Raw genomic sequence first — 15,355 nt, 5'->3', positions numbered from 1 at the left:
AAATGAGGAACGCATTTGATGGGAATAGATAAATTAAGCATGTCCATGACCGGCACAATGCAGTAAGCAAGATGGGACATTAGCGCCAGCTGAGTAAAATATTGCCTGTCTGTTTCCAAATTACCCGATAAGACTACGACACAATATATCGGTCCTTGCTAAGTATTTATTTCATTGGGATGCCTAACTCGGACTCTAGCTGATCCAATATTCGCTTTCGTTTAAAAAATCCTTGTCAATGCACTAGCCGAAACAATACAATGCGTCAATTTATTTGCCTAATTAAATTCAGTGTTGTTTTTTAAGGGAAGTTTGAGAATCCAGTGCCATCGCGCTCGATCTTTTATAGCTATTTGCAAAGGAAATGTTCAACGTATATGCATTGGTTTGAATGATATATAAGCACCCAAGAAAAAGAAATTACAGACAAAACACTATTTAGCACAGGTTAACGTTATAGTACCGAGCGACAAATTGACTTACGCAGATGTAATATTTTCAAACGGGAAATATAGATAAAGTATACATCATGTACTGGAAGAAATTTCGAGATTACGCATACAGGCCATCTCGGCACAAATGAGCTAGACGTATAATGAGCTAGACGTCTAGAAAAGGTCCGAAGACCTTCTCCAGGTCCTTAATAGAAAAGAGGGCTTAGATTTAAGGTTTTTTCAAATTTTTAGCGCCTAATTATGTAGCCCCAAAAGTCTTCCACTGATCGTAAATGTAAAGTGAAAGACAATATGAAATGCGCTATATAACAACACCCCCCCCCCCCTTTCCCCCACTACCATCACGAAGAAAAGACCAATAATAATAATTTTTATTAAAACATTTGCTAAACATGGTACGAGGTGCATGGCGCAGGATTGTTGTGTTTGTTAGTTCTTCCGAACCGGGTTGATAGTTACATGTAAAATAATGATTGTTTTACGCACAATCCTTTATGTGCATCAGCATTTATAAAGCTCTCTTCACGATTGCCACAATTTTATCATATTGGACATGGCCAACTTAACCTAAGCTCGAATATTTTTTACACTAGCTTCTTAACCATCCTTGCTTCTTCTTTTTTAGTTCTTTCCAGATAATGAGTGATTTGAGTCACTTGCTCCTTTCCCAGTCTTCTTACATCTACACTCATTTACTAGCTATACTGCCAAGTCTTCTTGAGTGTTATATACATTGCAGTACGCCACCTAATTTAGTTGGCCATAGATAACTGGCGGCATGGCATCTGGTAGTGCTTGGTAATTATCTGATACGGAGGTCTCCACGGGAGAGTTAACATTTTTACAAGCGGCATCCAAGGTTTGATATGTCTGGTATGGTTGTTGGCAATTGACGTCCAATGTTTGATACAGTTGACCTTGACGTTCTGAAGCACGGTTGCCGCCAATATTGGAAATGTCGTTGTAAAGGGGCGCCGAGGGTACTTCTGGTTGTCTTGTTACCATTAAAGATAGGATTTTGTCATTGATTGTACTAGTATTGGGTCGATGTTCATTAGGTGCCAACCGACCCCTGTTCTTAGTAACCTCTTTAACAAATTTTAATTAGAAAACAGAATTAGGAAGCTTTTCTAGGATCAATTGCATGCAAGTGTAGAAATAAGAAAAATGTTTTAGTTAGTTAATTAAAATAGTACAGAACGCTTGATATTTCCAATTTATTTTTTAAAGTTTTCTTGACTTTAATATGCATATAATATACATTTACCTTTTAGAATCGAACTCTTCTTCCACAGTAGGAAACCCAATACAGCATTAGAGAAGACAAGTAATACAATGATAGTCACAAAAAAGGATATGGCTACTGAACCTGGGCAAACAATAAATAAAATATGAAAAGCACTAAGATGGAAAAGTGGAACCACTACCACTACCACTACCACTACCACTACCACTACCACTACCACTACCACTACACGACCACGAACACGACCACGACCACGACCCACTGACCACGACCACGACCCCACGACCACACCACGACCACGACCAGAACCAAGACCACGATCCACGACCACGCCACGACCAACGCCCACGACAACGCCCCAGGTCCACGCCACGCCCACGAACCAGACCCAAGACCACGACCACGACCAGCCCCACGACACGACCACGACCACGACCACGACCACGCGCCCACGCCCACGACCACGACCACGACGACCAACCCGACCACGGACACGACCACGGCCCACGCCCACGACGACCACGACCACGACCACGACCACGACCACGACACGACCACGACCACGACCACGACCACGACCACGCAACGACCACGACCACGACCCCACGACCACGCCCACGACCACGCCCAAGACGCCACGACCACGACCACGACCACGACCACGACCCACCACGACCACGACCAGCCACGCCCACGACCACCCACGACCCACGACCACGACCACGACCACGACCACGACCACAAGACCCCCACGCCCCCACGGCCCACGACCCGACCACACCACGACCACGACCACGACCACGACCACGACCCAACTACCACAAGACCAACACCACGCCCACGACCACGACCCACGACCACGCCCACGACCACGCCCACTCCCACCCCACTCCCACGACGCCCACGACCACGCCACGACCACGACCACTGACCACGCCCACGACTCAAAGACCACGCCCACTACCACCACGACCACCCCACGCCCACTACCACGCCAAGCCCACCCACGACCACCACGACAACGACCAACGACCACTGACCACGACCACGACCAACGACCACGACCAAGACGCCACGACACTACACGCCACGACCACGACCAAACGACCACGACAGACCCGACCACGCCCGACCCCCGACCCACGACCAGACCACGACCCACGACCACTACACCAGACCACGACCACTCCACGAAGCCCAGACCCACGACCGACGACCACGAACAACGACCACGAACGCCCTCCCACGACCACGACCACGACCACACCACAGACCCACGTACCCGACCACCACGACCACGACCACGACCACGACCAAGACCACGACCGACGATCCACGATCGACCACTAACCACGACACGACCACGACCACGACCACGATACCACGACCACAACCAGACCACGACCTAAAACGACCAAAACACTACCCGACCGAACACGAACCAGACCAAGACCACGACCAGACCAGACCAGGACCACGACCACTACCACTACCACGACCACGACCACTACCACTACCACTACCACTTACCACTACCACTACCACTACACGACCATACCACTACCACTACCACTACCACTACCACTACCACTACCACTACCACTACCACTACCACTACCACTACCACTACTATTGGTAATTCGGGGTGCAACAATCAGCACAATCATGTATATGTTGAATCGATGAAAAGTTTAAGAATAAAACTCACAAGTTGCAGTGCTTTCTGGAGAGCCTGAAACGGAAAGTTCACATTTATTACTACGGGACATTTAAAATTTAATATGCGTTTTTCTTAACGCATTTGATATGCGTTTTTTTCTTAACAAACAATTCAAACAGTTACTAACTTACTCTTTGTATAAGTTCCTGTTTTAATAATTAGGAATGAAATAAATGAGAAGGAGGAAAACCAAGATTAGAAAGGGATGGAAAGAGAGAGAGAGAGAGAGAGAGAGGGTCAAGCACATAAACTTATTCCTTACCACTTGGATGACTGGGTGTTGGTGAGTGTGTTAAAGGTTTTAATGGAGGGTGTGTTGAGGAATGTGTTGAAGGGAGGTCTGTAATCGATGTTGGACTGACAAAGTCTGTTTTCACTCTGTACCCTGCAAAGTTGCCATCATTTATTGCTTGCAGAAGAGGCTGCTTGGGATCCAAGGTATTTTCTGGATATCCTAACTCTACCACAGCTACGACACTCCCTCTTCTATGAAGTAGAGAAAAGTATTGTTTAACGAATAAAACGTTTTTTGTTTTCTTTCGTGCTGTGTTCAGTAATAAAACACGCAGAAAGCACGAGCCGTAGTCGAGCGCTTCTCACACTTCTTGGGTGCTTACGGCGCTTCGTAATTGCCTCATTACTAACGGAGTAAGGTAAAAGCTGTTTTATTCGTTAGTTTTATTGATATAGTTACTAATTTATTTAGGTATGCTATTTTTCTTCTTCTTTTTTTTTTTTTTACGAAAACAGAATAATGGTCACAGGATCTAGCAGCACTTTACGCGCGCGGTTGGCCTCAGCACTGTGCTTTGTTCACTAATAAACCTCAGTTTTCGACCAATCAGCGCGCACACATACTATTCTAACTATATAATAAATAGCAAATATAATATTTAATCACAGCCTTAAAAGCAACAGTATTATTGTAATAATAACTAGATTTTGTTGTCGACCTCACGCATTATTGAGGTATACTGGCTTACCTGTATCGTATTACTTCACACTTGTGAATGGTTTTGCCTTTCAAGGCATATGCAGTAAGGCATTATTACATGTATACTGGGTTACCTTAATCTTACTACTTCACACTTGTGAATGGTTTTGCCTTTCAAGGCATATGCAGTAAGGCACTATTACATATTTACTGCCTTACCTGTATCTTATTACTTCACACTTGTGAATGGTTTTGCCTTTCAAGGCATATGCAGTAAGGCACTATTACATGTATACTGGGTTACCTGTGTCTTATTACTTCACACTTGTGAATGGTTTTGCCTTTCAAGGCATGTGCAGTAAGGCACTATTACATATATACTGGCTTACCTGTATCCTACTACTTCACACTTGTGAATGGTTTTGCCTTTCAAGGCATGTGCAGTAAGGCCCTATTACATGTATACTGGCTTACCTGTATCTTACTACTTCACACTTGTGAACGGTTTTTCTTTTCAAGGCACATGCAATAAGGCACTATTACATATTTACTGGCTTACCTGTATCTTATTACTTCACACTTGTGTATGGTTTTGCCTTTCAAGGCATATGCAGTAAGGCATTATTACATGTATACTGGGTTACCTTAATCTTACTACTTCACACTTGTGAATGGTTTTGCCTTTCAAGGCATATGCAGTAAGGCACTATTACATATTTACTGGCTTACCTGTATCTTATTACTTCACACTTGTGAATGGTTTTGCCTTTCAAGGCATGTACAGTAAGGCACTATTACATGTATACTGGGTTACCTGTATCTTACTACTTCACACTTGTGAACGGTTTTGCCTTTCAAGGCATGTACAGTAAGGCACTATTACATGTATACTGGCTTACCTGTATCTTACTACTTCACACTTGTGAATGGTTTTGCCTTTCAAGGCATGTGCAGTAAGGCATTATTACAGGTATACTGGCTTACCTGTATCTTATTACTTCACACTTGTGAATGGTTTTGCCTTTCAGGGCATAAGCAATAAGGCACTAAAATGTAAACAATGAATTTTTAAGCATATTATTCTTTAGCATTAAGCTTTAACAGAATCGGGAAAAGCAAATGAAAACTGTTTACTTCCTTGACTTTGTATCATTTTTTCTTTGTCTTATTTTATTGGCAATTTATATTACATAATTACGCTATCAACACAGATCTAGGCGTCTTATTTAGGCGTCATTTCAAACCAAGACCATTGTAATATTAATTTAAGCAAAGCAAGAAATAGAGTGACCACAGTAAATCCGTGAAACTGTCGTTATACTAAATAGCACTATTTCATGCAAATTCCATTGTTTTCTATTGTTTAACTAGAACTATTTTGTATTATTTAGTAATTAGTGTTTCACGGATTTACCGTGGTCACTCTGGAAATACAGTTCAATTAGTGAATATATAGAATCTCAGTACGATGAATTAGTCATGTACAACGTAGTTACCTCAGTTTCAATCTTGTTTTTTAATTCCTTGTACTTGTTATAGCTGGGGTTTTCATATTCATAATTGTATGTCAAGTCAGTGAACTCAATGGCCAGCTCCTCCTTATCACATCCAGATCCACCTAATATAGTAGAGAACAATTAGGCACTAATACAAAGCTTATGAAATAGTACATTTGGTAGCAAACATACAGCTCTTGTAATTAACTAATAATCAGCCAAAACAGCAAAGGAAAAAACATGATACTTTACTTTTAAAATTGCAATGATCATATATCATATATATTTATTTCTGGTATTGTTGAAATGCCGTTATTTGTAAAGAAACAGCTATGTTTCAATGGCCCAGTGTTTTTGTGATTATATTTAAAACCCACCCACGCCATATTTCTATTGTTTGATGTAGGATTGAATTTCGATAGAAAACCTAGATTTAACCTTGATTTAAAGTTTGGGGCAGTATTGATATAACCAGGGGAAAGCGGGGCTGAATTCAAAACCCGGGACGTACATGTTTTCCATTGAAATTCAAACCCTACATCAAACAATAGAAATTGGGCGTGATTGGTTTTTAAACCAAAACCGTACTCAGGTTTGCATTAAAATTCAAGACCTCGGGCCTGCCTGAAGTTAAATACAACTGCTAATAGAAATACCTACTTACATGTTGAAAACTGTACAAATGCAGTTGCACTAGCATTCTCAGCTATTCCAGTACTTTTGGCTGTGCATCTGTAGACCCCGACTTTAGAGGTGTCAAAGTTTGTTATTGTTAGTGGGCTTCCTTGAGAGAAAACTTGGGAGCTTCCAATCTTTTCCCATGTTATTATTGGTTTTGGTTTACCATCAGCAGCACATTCAAATGTGACGGTTCCTCCTGATACTGTTTGGTTCCTGGGGTATGTTGTAATGACTGGGGTCTCTGTAATTTAGATAGTAAAGAAATTACAAACAAAGCAAAGCAAAGCAATGATAGTCAGGTCTCTTATGGTCTTGATCGTTACAGAGCTTACAAAAGCACCAAACTTGGCATAGTTGTAGCTTATGGTAGTACTATCAATGTTAGAGGGGGAGCCCAACGTAAATTGTCCTTTAAGGGAAATTACGGAGGATTTACTTTTTCAAATTTCACGAATTGGCCTCCCTGTGCTTCTTTTTTTAAATATATTCATTAAATATGTAAAATCGTTTTGAATAAATTTTACATGCTATTTACCCATTGGAATGCATTATCTGTCATGGCTATCGATTACAACCCCAAATCTTAACAAAAAAGCTACTTTTCGGCATCTCTTTCAAACACTAGTGGCCAGTCCCACTCGGCCGTTGGCTAAATCCAAGATGGCGGCCCCCAGACTTACCTACAAAACCTGTAAGTAATTTTGCTCTTAAAAGGCCGTAATCTTGCTATTTTTATATTGCAATATATATAAAAGTTTGGTTTAACAGGCTTTGAAGTTTAAGTTGTTTTTCGAATTAATTAGCTAAAATTAATCGAAAATATAATTATTTCAGAATCGGAAATGGAAATATCTTGGAATCGATGCATCATATGCCAAACAACTACAACAGAAGATTTAAGATGTCCTCTTAGAGCATCTGTTTCCTGTTATGAACCTGCATCAGTCTATGCCTCTTTTCTTCAGAATGTTTTCTTCAGAAAGCATCCATTGTGTTGGTTGAGTATATTGAGATTTATATTAAGGAAAACAAGCTTCTTTTTATGCTATCTGAATTGCATGCACTTTATATAAGTCGTCTTGAAGCTTTGGGCGTTTATAAGACTGTAAATAAGACTCGACTGAAGAATTCATTGTTAGATCAGTTTCATGATGCACAAGAGCAAAATGATGGAAAAAATGTTTTCATAGTTTTCACGAAAGCATTAAAGGGCATGGTTAAAGATGCAATCAAGATTAAAAGGGACTTCTCCGAGGACGCCACAATACTGGCCAAGGCTTCCGCAATTGTAAGAAGAGACATACTTGAGCATAAAGGATTCAACTTTTCTGGAAGTTTTACTACAGATTGTCAAGAAATGTCCACCCCAGTAAGTCTAAAGTCACTCATTTCTATGATCCTGAGTGGTTTGGTACTGAACTACCATCCAACTGGTTGTCATTCCTGCGTGACCCGTTAAACAAACAAGAGTTGTTTCAGTTCCTATCGTTGAAGGTTGCTGGACATAACTGGCCAGAAACGAAGACAATCCACGTTACATCAGGTAACATGCAACACATATGTCAGCTATGATACTCAAACAAAATATGCTGTATGTGTAATACAACAAAGGAAATTAACTAACAAATCTTTCGGCTAAGCGACCCCCCTCAGTTTTCTTACTAAGACATATTGAAAAGTGGTAACAATCATGCTAATGTGTATAACGTATGTTGGAATCACACAAAAAATGTTAACTACCGAAATGATTTTTCTCCAGGTACTTCTGTGATTTCCATTGGCTCTGTAACCGCTATGACAGATTGTACTCACGAGGAGGCAGATACGAGGGTTGTGGTCCATATCCTTCACGCCATCCAAGTTGAAGAGGTGAAAACTGTCCTCGTCCGAACCGTGGATACCGATGTCCTACTCATCTTGGTGGGAAAATTTCATGACCTGAGAGAAATCCAGCCGGAACTTGATCTGTGGCTTGCCTTGGTATGGGTCGAAACTTTCGCTTCGTCAGCGTCAACTCTATTTGTGCTGTACTTGGTAAACCACGATCTACTTCCCTGCCTGTATTCCACGCATTAACTGGATGCGATACCACCTCCTGCTTCTTTGGGAAAGGGAAGAAGTCAGCCTGGCAGGCATGGGAGATATTTCCAGAAGTCACGCCCACATTCGAAATGCTTGCCAAAACGCCATTTATGCAGCTTACGACAGACTCGCCCCTCTTCAAACAGATCGAGAGATACACGGTAATCCTGTACGATAAGCTCAGTTCCTTATCCGACATCAACCTAACCCGGATGGAGCTATTCTGCAAGAACAGCAGAGCAATGGACAAGCTCCCGCCTACACAGGTAAATATTACTTTTTTCTTTATCACAATTTGTCTCCAATTCACTTATGAGAGGAAGAGTCAGGGGGCCAGGACGCTAACAGGACACATACTCACAATGACAAGTTTGAACTAACCCGCTGCACCCTCTTTCCATGAAACTAGGATCAATCCCTTTTTTAAATAATCCTTAATAACATCGACACTGTTGTTATTTGCAGGCCATGTCCTTTTGCAGCATGTCCGGCGCACCGTTTACCAGGCCGGTATCTGGACAGTTAGCAATCAGCCACAGCCACCTGTGCCATCACCAGGGCAGTTCTCGTGGTTTGAAGTTGATTGCAAATGGGTTCCGAAATGGATCACTATTCCCGAAGTATCCAAGGCTTGCAGTGAACTGATTAAGTGCTCTTGCAAACGTGCCTGTACAAGATGCAAGTGTGCCAAGACTTCCTTGGGATGTACCCCCCTTTGTAGATGCCAATGCTAACAAAGTAATTGCATCAAGCTTAAGGGACAATCTGAAGAGTTTCAGCGATCGAACATTGTTTCCGTTATGTAGCCCTAACTTAATTCAAATAATATAGTTATCTCTTGGCGTTTCTATTAGCGCTATTTAAAAGTACATTTGTTTCGCGAACATATATCGATCTAACAGCAGTAATTTAGGTTCAAAATGCGAATTTGAGAAAGGGAACGTGAATTGCAATAAGCTTTGGCGAGAAGGGACTGGGAACTAGTATATATTCAAAAGCCTTATGTAATGTATATGCGAAGAAATATCCAAAAGCCTTATGTAATGTATATGCGAAGAAATGAGTAAGCATAATAGTTTCAGTCAATTAATGTCACTACTGCATTTCTTGTGAGCTGTTTTACTTGAAAACTGCAAACCACCACAGGTAGCCCAATTCGTAATTAAGATCAATTTAAAAAACCCCTTAATCCCCCTTAATTGTGAGAATTGCGTTGGGCTCCCCCTCTAACATTATTTAGTGGATCCTAAGGAACATCTCTGCCAAATTTGGCGCTTTTGTCACTTCTGTCACGATGGGACCTATATTTTGCCATAAGAGACCTGACTATGAAGCGCAACTGAATAGAACAGAACAAAACAAAGAAGAAACGAATAAGTTAGAAAAGTAGAAGCAATATAAAATATAATTATACCTTATCGACAATGAAATCAAAGAAAACCTACCGATTACAGTAACATAAAAATCGGGGGAAAAAATCTAAACAAAAATAGTAATACAAGTAAAGTATTTTGGTCTTTTAATTAATTTACTTTTTCGTTTAGTCACTGTCAGCATGGCTTAATATAAGAATTTTGTTGGTTATGGCTTGTTTCTCGCGCGAAAAAAAAATTGTAAAAGTTTCTTGAATGAGAAATAGTAGAATTCACTCTGTATGAAAAATACGTAAAGGCGTATTTGATTTTGGAAAAGGTTCCCTTCATTATAAAAGTTACCTACAAGTAGATGGTGTTTAATACTTACTGAACACGTTTAGCTCGACTTCGTCTGAATACTCTTTGGGTAGTGTTTGTTCATCCACCAAGATCTTATAAACATAGACTGCATTCTCGTTCATAACATCTACGGTAGAACCGTCTCTATTTAGGCCTTGATTCGTAATGTCCTTGATAACAAAACTTGCATATCCATCTATCGAGTTTACAACGGTCATGCTGTATTTGCCCTGATCTACATTGTTATTCGCATCTGAATAGTACGCAACAATTAGCATATCTGTATTCGCAGGGTTGCCCTTGCGATATCTCCTGATTTTGATAGGAGCTATTACTTCTCCTGATGCCAGTTTCCACTCCCATCTTAGTTCAACATTCGTCCTGTTTCTATAATACACAACCAGTGGTTTATCGGGATATTTTGTGAATTCAAAAGAAGCTGAGATAGAACAACAAACATCAATTAGACGAAATTTATTATCAGTATATTTAAACAATTACCGTACTTCAGATAAAGCACTATTATTCACCCAAAGCATCTTTTTCTCGCATAAACCAATAAAATGCCTGCAAGAGATTATTTTCTTGCACGCATTTTTAGAGTAATGCTCATTTAGAATTAAAAGTTGCCTTGCTATTCTATCCATCACTATATATTTTCAAGTGCTACTGGCTCGTTTCGTATTTACTAAGCTCTAATTCAGTTTCTTTTTATAACTGCTTTATTATTATATTTATTACAAGAAAATTTTGTTGAATCGCGCGTTTTTGATTTCAGACCAAATTTGCACTCCACCCGATTACCAATTACCATCATAAATTTGAACCTGTTGTTAGTAAATCTGATACTTTTGGTTATTTTCTATAATTTCTAATTTCCAGCTAGTTCATCTACACGAAGCTTAAAGCAACGGATTAACCAGGCTAATATTGTTAAATTACATAAAAAAGAGAGAGCAATACTCTCGGTAGTATATCTTGTTGCTGTTCTTTATGCAATTTATCGAGCTCCAACCAAGTCTTCAAATTCCTATAGTTGAACTGAATTGAAGTATTAGTGCGGAACTAAACTACAAAGAAGGCGAATCGCTGTTCTTAGATATGCCTAGGATGATTGCGATACTTTAATTAAAGTTCGTTTCACAAACATGTTTCAACGTGTGCGTCACGTCATTTTCGGGCAGTGTTACGAGCGGTGTTCTAACCGTTTGTTTTCCTGCTGGCAGAGCCTATTTTCCTTTTGTTTTGGTGGAGTGAGGAAAATAGACTCTACCGATGTTGGACGTTATACTTGTTGCGCCTGCGTGGCGTAACTTAGAAACGCTGTCATGATTTTGACAGCCGCTCTCGTCAAACAACGTTTGGCGTCACGGTGTGTTACATTTGCTTATGCGCACTACATGTTCTAAAACTGGTTTCGTTTGCCCACGATCGTGGACGGCGGTGTATCAAAGGAAACTTTCTATATCGGTCTTTTGGTAATTCATGTGTTTAATGATATACAAGTGTAATGGAATGTTCAGCATGTAAAGTTTTAAAAACAAAATCGCTTCATAACAAAAGAAACAAAGGAATACCCGAAAATCTGGTTCTATTCAAGGCGATACAGATATGTATTGCGTGCAACGTTATTTTTCGCATTTGAAGGGCTTCTAAAAATTCCACTCGCTTGAAATTTCAGGAGCAATAAGTACAATGCCCAAACTAATCATAACGTTGCGCAGGAAAAAATTCCCCGTTGATTTCGTTTTTTTCAATTAGAGGGAAGCATATCTTGAACCCAGGGTACTGTTTACGAAATGAAATGTAACTTTTCTATACCTCAACGATCAGACAGTTACAGTTCAAAAATATTAATATCGACCAGTAGGTCATTTTAGGTCACGCTCACGTTGACTGGACGTGTACAAGTAAGTAAACAAATAAAGATTAGATTGCTATTACGAAATATCGTAAGAAATTCCTTTATTGTAGTTGATGATACAAAAGGGGGAAGTTTCTTTGAGTAAAAAGTGTGTGGTAATAGCGTGCTGTCGTTGATCTATAGTACTTAAATCTCTAGTATCCTGTAGTGTGTTAAGTTATAGAGGCCGTAATCTGTTAGTCACGTCTTAGGGTTCGAATTACTAGCGTTCGGGTCCGAGTGAGGGCCGAGGGAAATCGTGTTACCCCTGTCTAGGCTCGGCAGTGGTTCGTACACTAGCGTTGGTGCTGCATCTGTCATCGCTGTGTAAACACACTGCCACCCCACCTTTCAAAATAATTGGATTAAGCAAGCAGACGAGAGAACAATGGCAAGCAGGCTAGTAGCCTACCCCGGGACTCTATATAGAACTTAAGGTGAATTTGATTAACCATATTAACTGACGGTTGAATATTACTGACGTAAGGAGCATCGCGCGGTCGAGTTGTTGTTGGTATAGTACAAACAGAGTCAAGTACGGAACGGCCGTTAAAGAAGTAACGCTCGTAGGCTATTCAAACCGTTTGACCTTTGGAATGAAAACGTCTGCACTACAACAGCGAACGAAGACAACGAAGGAACACGGACACAAGATAAGTAAACAAGTATATAACGTTAATTTAATTCAAATAATCGAAAGGGGAAAAAACATATAGAAATCCAACCATATTCGGTGTCCTAGTGCCCTTGAACCGATTGATCTCGATTTCTCATCATCACTGGTTACTACATTGATAAAAGAAAATATCGTAAAGATAGTTTGTCAGAGACCGAAATTAATACATTTTGTGGATATCACGGGACTCCGTTGATATTTCATAGATATGTTACGATCCAAAAATATTAAAACTCGAATAATTTCAAAACTGAACAATGAAAATCTCTGAAACTTTCTGATCTTGAAGACTACCATAGTATGTTTCAGATAGTGAACTCCGTTTCTCCGGGTCTGGTCAGATTACGCCAAGAAATAGATTTACAAAATAATCACATAACGTCACTGTGCCTTTAGGGCGTGTCCGATGGTCACGAAATACACGCGATTTAAAACTTCCATCTATCCCTACACTTAATATAAACTCATATTTGGCCAAGGTATATCTGGTGCCGCGCAGTTTGCAATACAAGTAGAGGAGTCGTGCTTCAAAATTATTGTATCGAGCCAACTTAATTTGACCTTACAGAATATTTTTCACAGCGAAACGATCTGTAAACAACATATAAATGAACCTCCATCGATTCATCTTTGGATATTCGTGTACACATGGACCGACATTTTCGACTTGATATGAGTTCTTCAATAATGGAAATTCGGCGTTGAAAGAAAAGCACTAGTTAACATTGTTATATCAAGTAGTTTGCATAAGTTCCCAATGATTTCATCAAACAAATATGTATCAGGAAGTATGACGTCGCTCGTCGTTATACTTTTTATTGTGAATTGCCTAGACTGCATATGATCTAATCACAGCAACTACTACAATCGATATCTAGCGGATTCTTTAAACCAGTTATGGATTTTATATAGCTTACCTGCTGGTGTAACAAAGCACAGAAGAATATAAAAGCTTCCAAACTTCATTGCTGTTTTAGAGTGAAGACTCGAATGTTATGAATGTTTATGAGTTCACAGTCTGTCGGGTGCTTTGTTTGCAGAACCACAGGCTCAGTACAGGCGCGCTAGGGCACAGGTACCCCAATCTCCTGTTCTGTCAACGGTAATATTTCGTAGCATGTAAAATTAGTGCTTTTAAGGATAAAAATGACTTTCTTTGATATCGTGTGGTATCTTTTGATGTTTTGCTGATTTTGAAGCCAGTTTGGTGCGTTTTTACTGCTTTTTTGTACTCCTACTAAAGAAAATGGGAAGGCTGCACGCTCACGGCAACACCAACCTCTAATCGAACCTCAATAAATTCAAGAAAAATAAAGCTACGGTCATAATTTTGCCGCAGAATCAAAGAACTCATGCCAATGCTGCTCTCCAGTACGCTCAATTGATTATTCTTGATAAAACTCGAGTGCTACGAGACGATTTCTTCCATCATAAATCAACTTTTGACTCTTTAAAATAACGCCGTGTGATCACCGCCATAAACACCTCCACGTTCGAATTGTACGATGGTTAGCTTTTTAAGACTCTAGTAGGGTACAGAGCGTCTATTTTTTGGCAAACAAACTCAAAGTTACCGGGGTCCCTAGTGTCCGTTTGGCTAACGGCTCTTTGTTTTCTTTCGTTATGAAGAATCATGATAACAGTTTACTTTCCGGACTTTGCTGATGTAACTCTTTTAAGGTGACTGCCTACTTTTGGGAAAAAGTAGCTACAAGTGAATTGTAATGCTGATTCCAAATATGAAAAGAAAAATGGGGTGTCCCGAGCTTGTTTTCGAGATAATAGACATTTAGACATGGCGTTTTTTATGGGACGTTTTGAAAGCCAGTGTCATTACAAGTTGTTCGTTGAACAATTGCAAAAAAAAAAAAAAAACAAAAAAAAAACCCAGAAGATGAACCATTCAATCAACACAATAATTGTAAGTAATTAATGCCATTTTAATTGAGCTTGCATAGTAAAAAAGACAGTGAAAAAGTAAATCCTCATTTTGTCAAGATAACATTGCATTATTTTTTATTTGTCTTCGTATAATGCATACTTTCTTAAGAGTATTTCCTTGGAGAGAGAGGGGGTACTCTGGGATAAAAGTATCGGGTACGCTCGTCGTATCCATTATTGGTAAAGAATCAGCGATTTGGTAACTTTTAAGTTGTAAAAATGGATTGATTTTCTTCGTCGAGGAATGGGAATATTTATTAAAAGGTATCTAAGTAAAATGCGTAGCTTCCACTTATAATATTGTAATGCATGAGCATTATATTATATTTGCATGTTATGAGTTCTGCACTGCATCTACATATTAGAGTTTCCATAAATTAGCAGATTATAAAAGCATTTTCTTACCACATAGCTAATGAACTATTAATTATTACCATGTTTTTGATTTTTAATCTTCCTCCTTGATAAAAAGTTTAAGTTACACAAGATGTTTGATCATTTATCCA

General features: G+C 39.8%; 2 protein-coding genes across 2 annotated transcripts; one reads left to right on the top strand and one right to left on the bottom strand.

Annotated features, from left to right (window-relative positions):
- Positions 1-808: 808 nt before the first annotated feature.
- Positions 809-13,892, bottom strand: LOC116300127 (uncharacterized). The gene is made up of 9 exons (XM_089040644.1): positions 13,826-13,892; positions 10,358-10,768; positions 6,516-6,773; positions 5,852-5,973; positions 5,340-5,401; positions 3,684-3,907; positions 3,410-3,433; positions 1,723-1,824; positions 809-1,543 (listed from the first exon to the last, which is right to left on the bottom strand). The coding sequence occupies exons 1-9, from the start codon at positions 13,872-13,874 to the stop codon at positions 1,203-1,205; spliced, it is 1,593 nt and encodes a 530-aa protein (XP_088896770.1). The 5' UTR covers positions 13,875-13,892; the 3' UTR covers positions 809-1,202.
- Positions 8,515-9,300, top strand: LOC148905543 (uncharacterized). Its single transcript, XM_089039784.1, has 2 exons — positions 8,515-8,880; positions 9,080-9,300. Exons 1-2 carry the CDS (start codon positions 8,515-8,517, stop codon positions 9,257-9,259), a joined length of 546 nt encoding a protein of 181 aa, XP_088895910.1. The 3' UTR covers positions 9,260-9,300.
- Positions 13,893-15,355: the final 1,463 nt, after the last annotated feature.

This window comes from Actinia tenebrosa, unplaced genomic scaffold (assembly GCF_029948245.1).
Source record: "Actinia tenebrosa isolate PJP-AT-01 unplaced genomic scaffold, QUT_ActTen_1.0 PGA_scaffold7__59_contigs__length_16204524, whole genome shotgun sequence".
NCBI lineage: Eukaryota > Metazoa > Cnidaria > Anthozoa > Actiniaria > Actiniidae > Actinia > Actinia tenebrosa.
This window is presented reverse-complemented; position numbering and strand designations above follow the sequence as displayed.

Bases quoted from the DNA above. Each gene is read 5' to 3' on its own strand.
- LOC148905543 (XM_089039784.1), top strand. From the start codon at position 8,515: ATGGGTCGAAACTTTCGCTTCGTCAGCGTCAACTCTATTTGTGCTGTA. The intron at 8,881-9,079 runs GTAAATATTACT...TGTTATTTGCAG, and splicing joins ACAAGCTCCCGCCTACACAG to GCCATGTCCTTTTGCAGCAT.
- LOC116300127 (XM_089040644.1), bottom strand. From the start codon at position 13,874: ATGAAGTTTGGAAGCTTTTATATTCTTCTGTGCTTTGTTACACCAGCA. The intron at 6,774-10,357 runs GTAAGTATTAAA...TCTAAATTACAG, and splicing joins AGTCGAGCTAAACGTGTTCA to AGACCCCAGTCATTACAACA. The intron at 3,434-3,683 runs GTAAGGAATAAG...TTTCCGTTTCAG, and splicing joins AACACCCAGTCATCCAAGTG to GCTCTCCAGAAAGCACTGCA.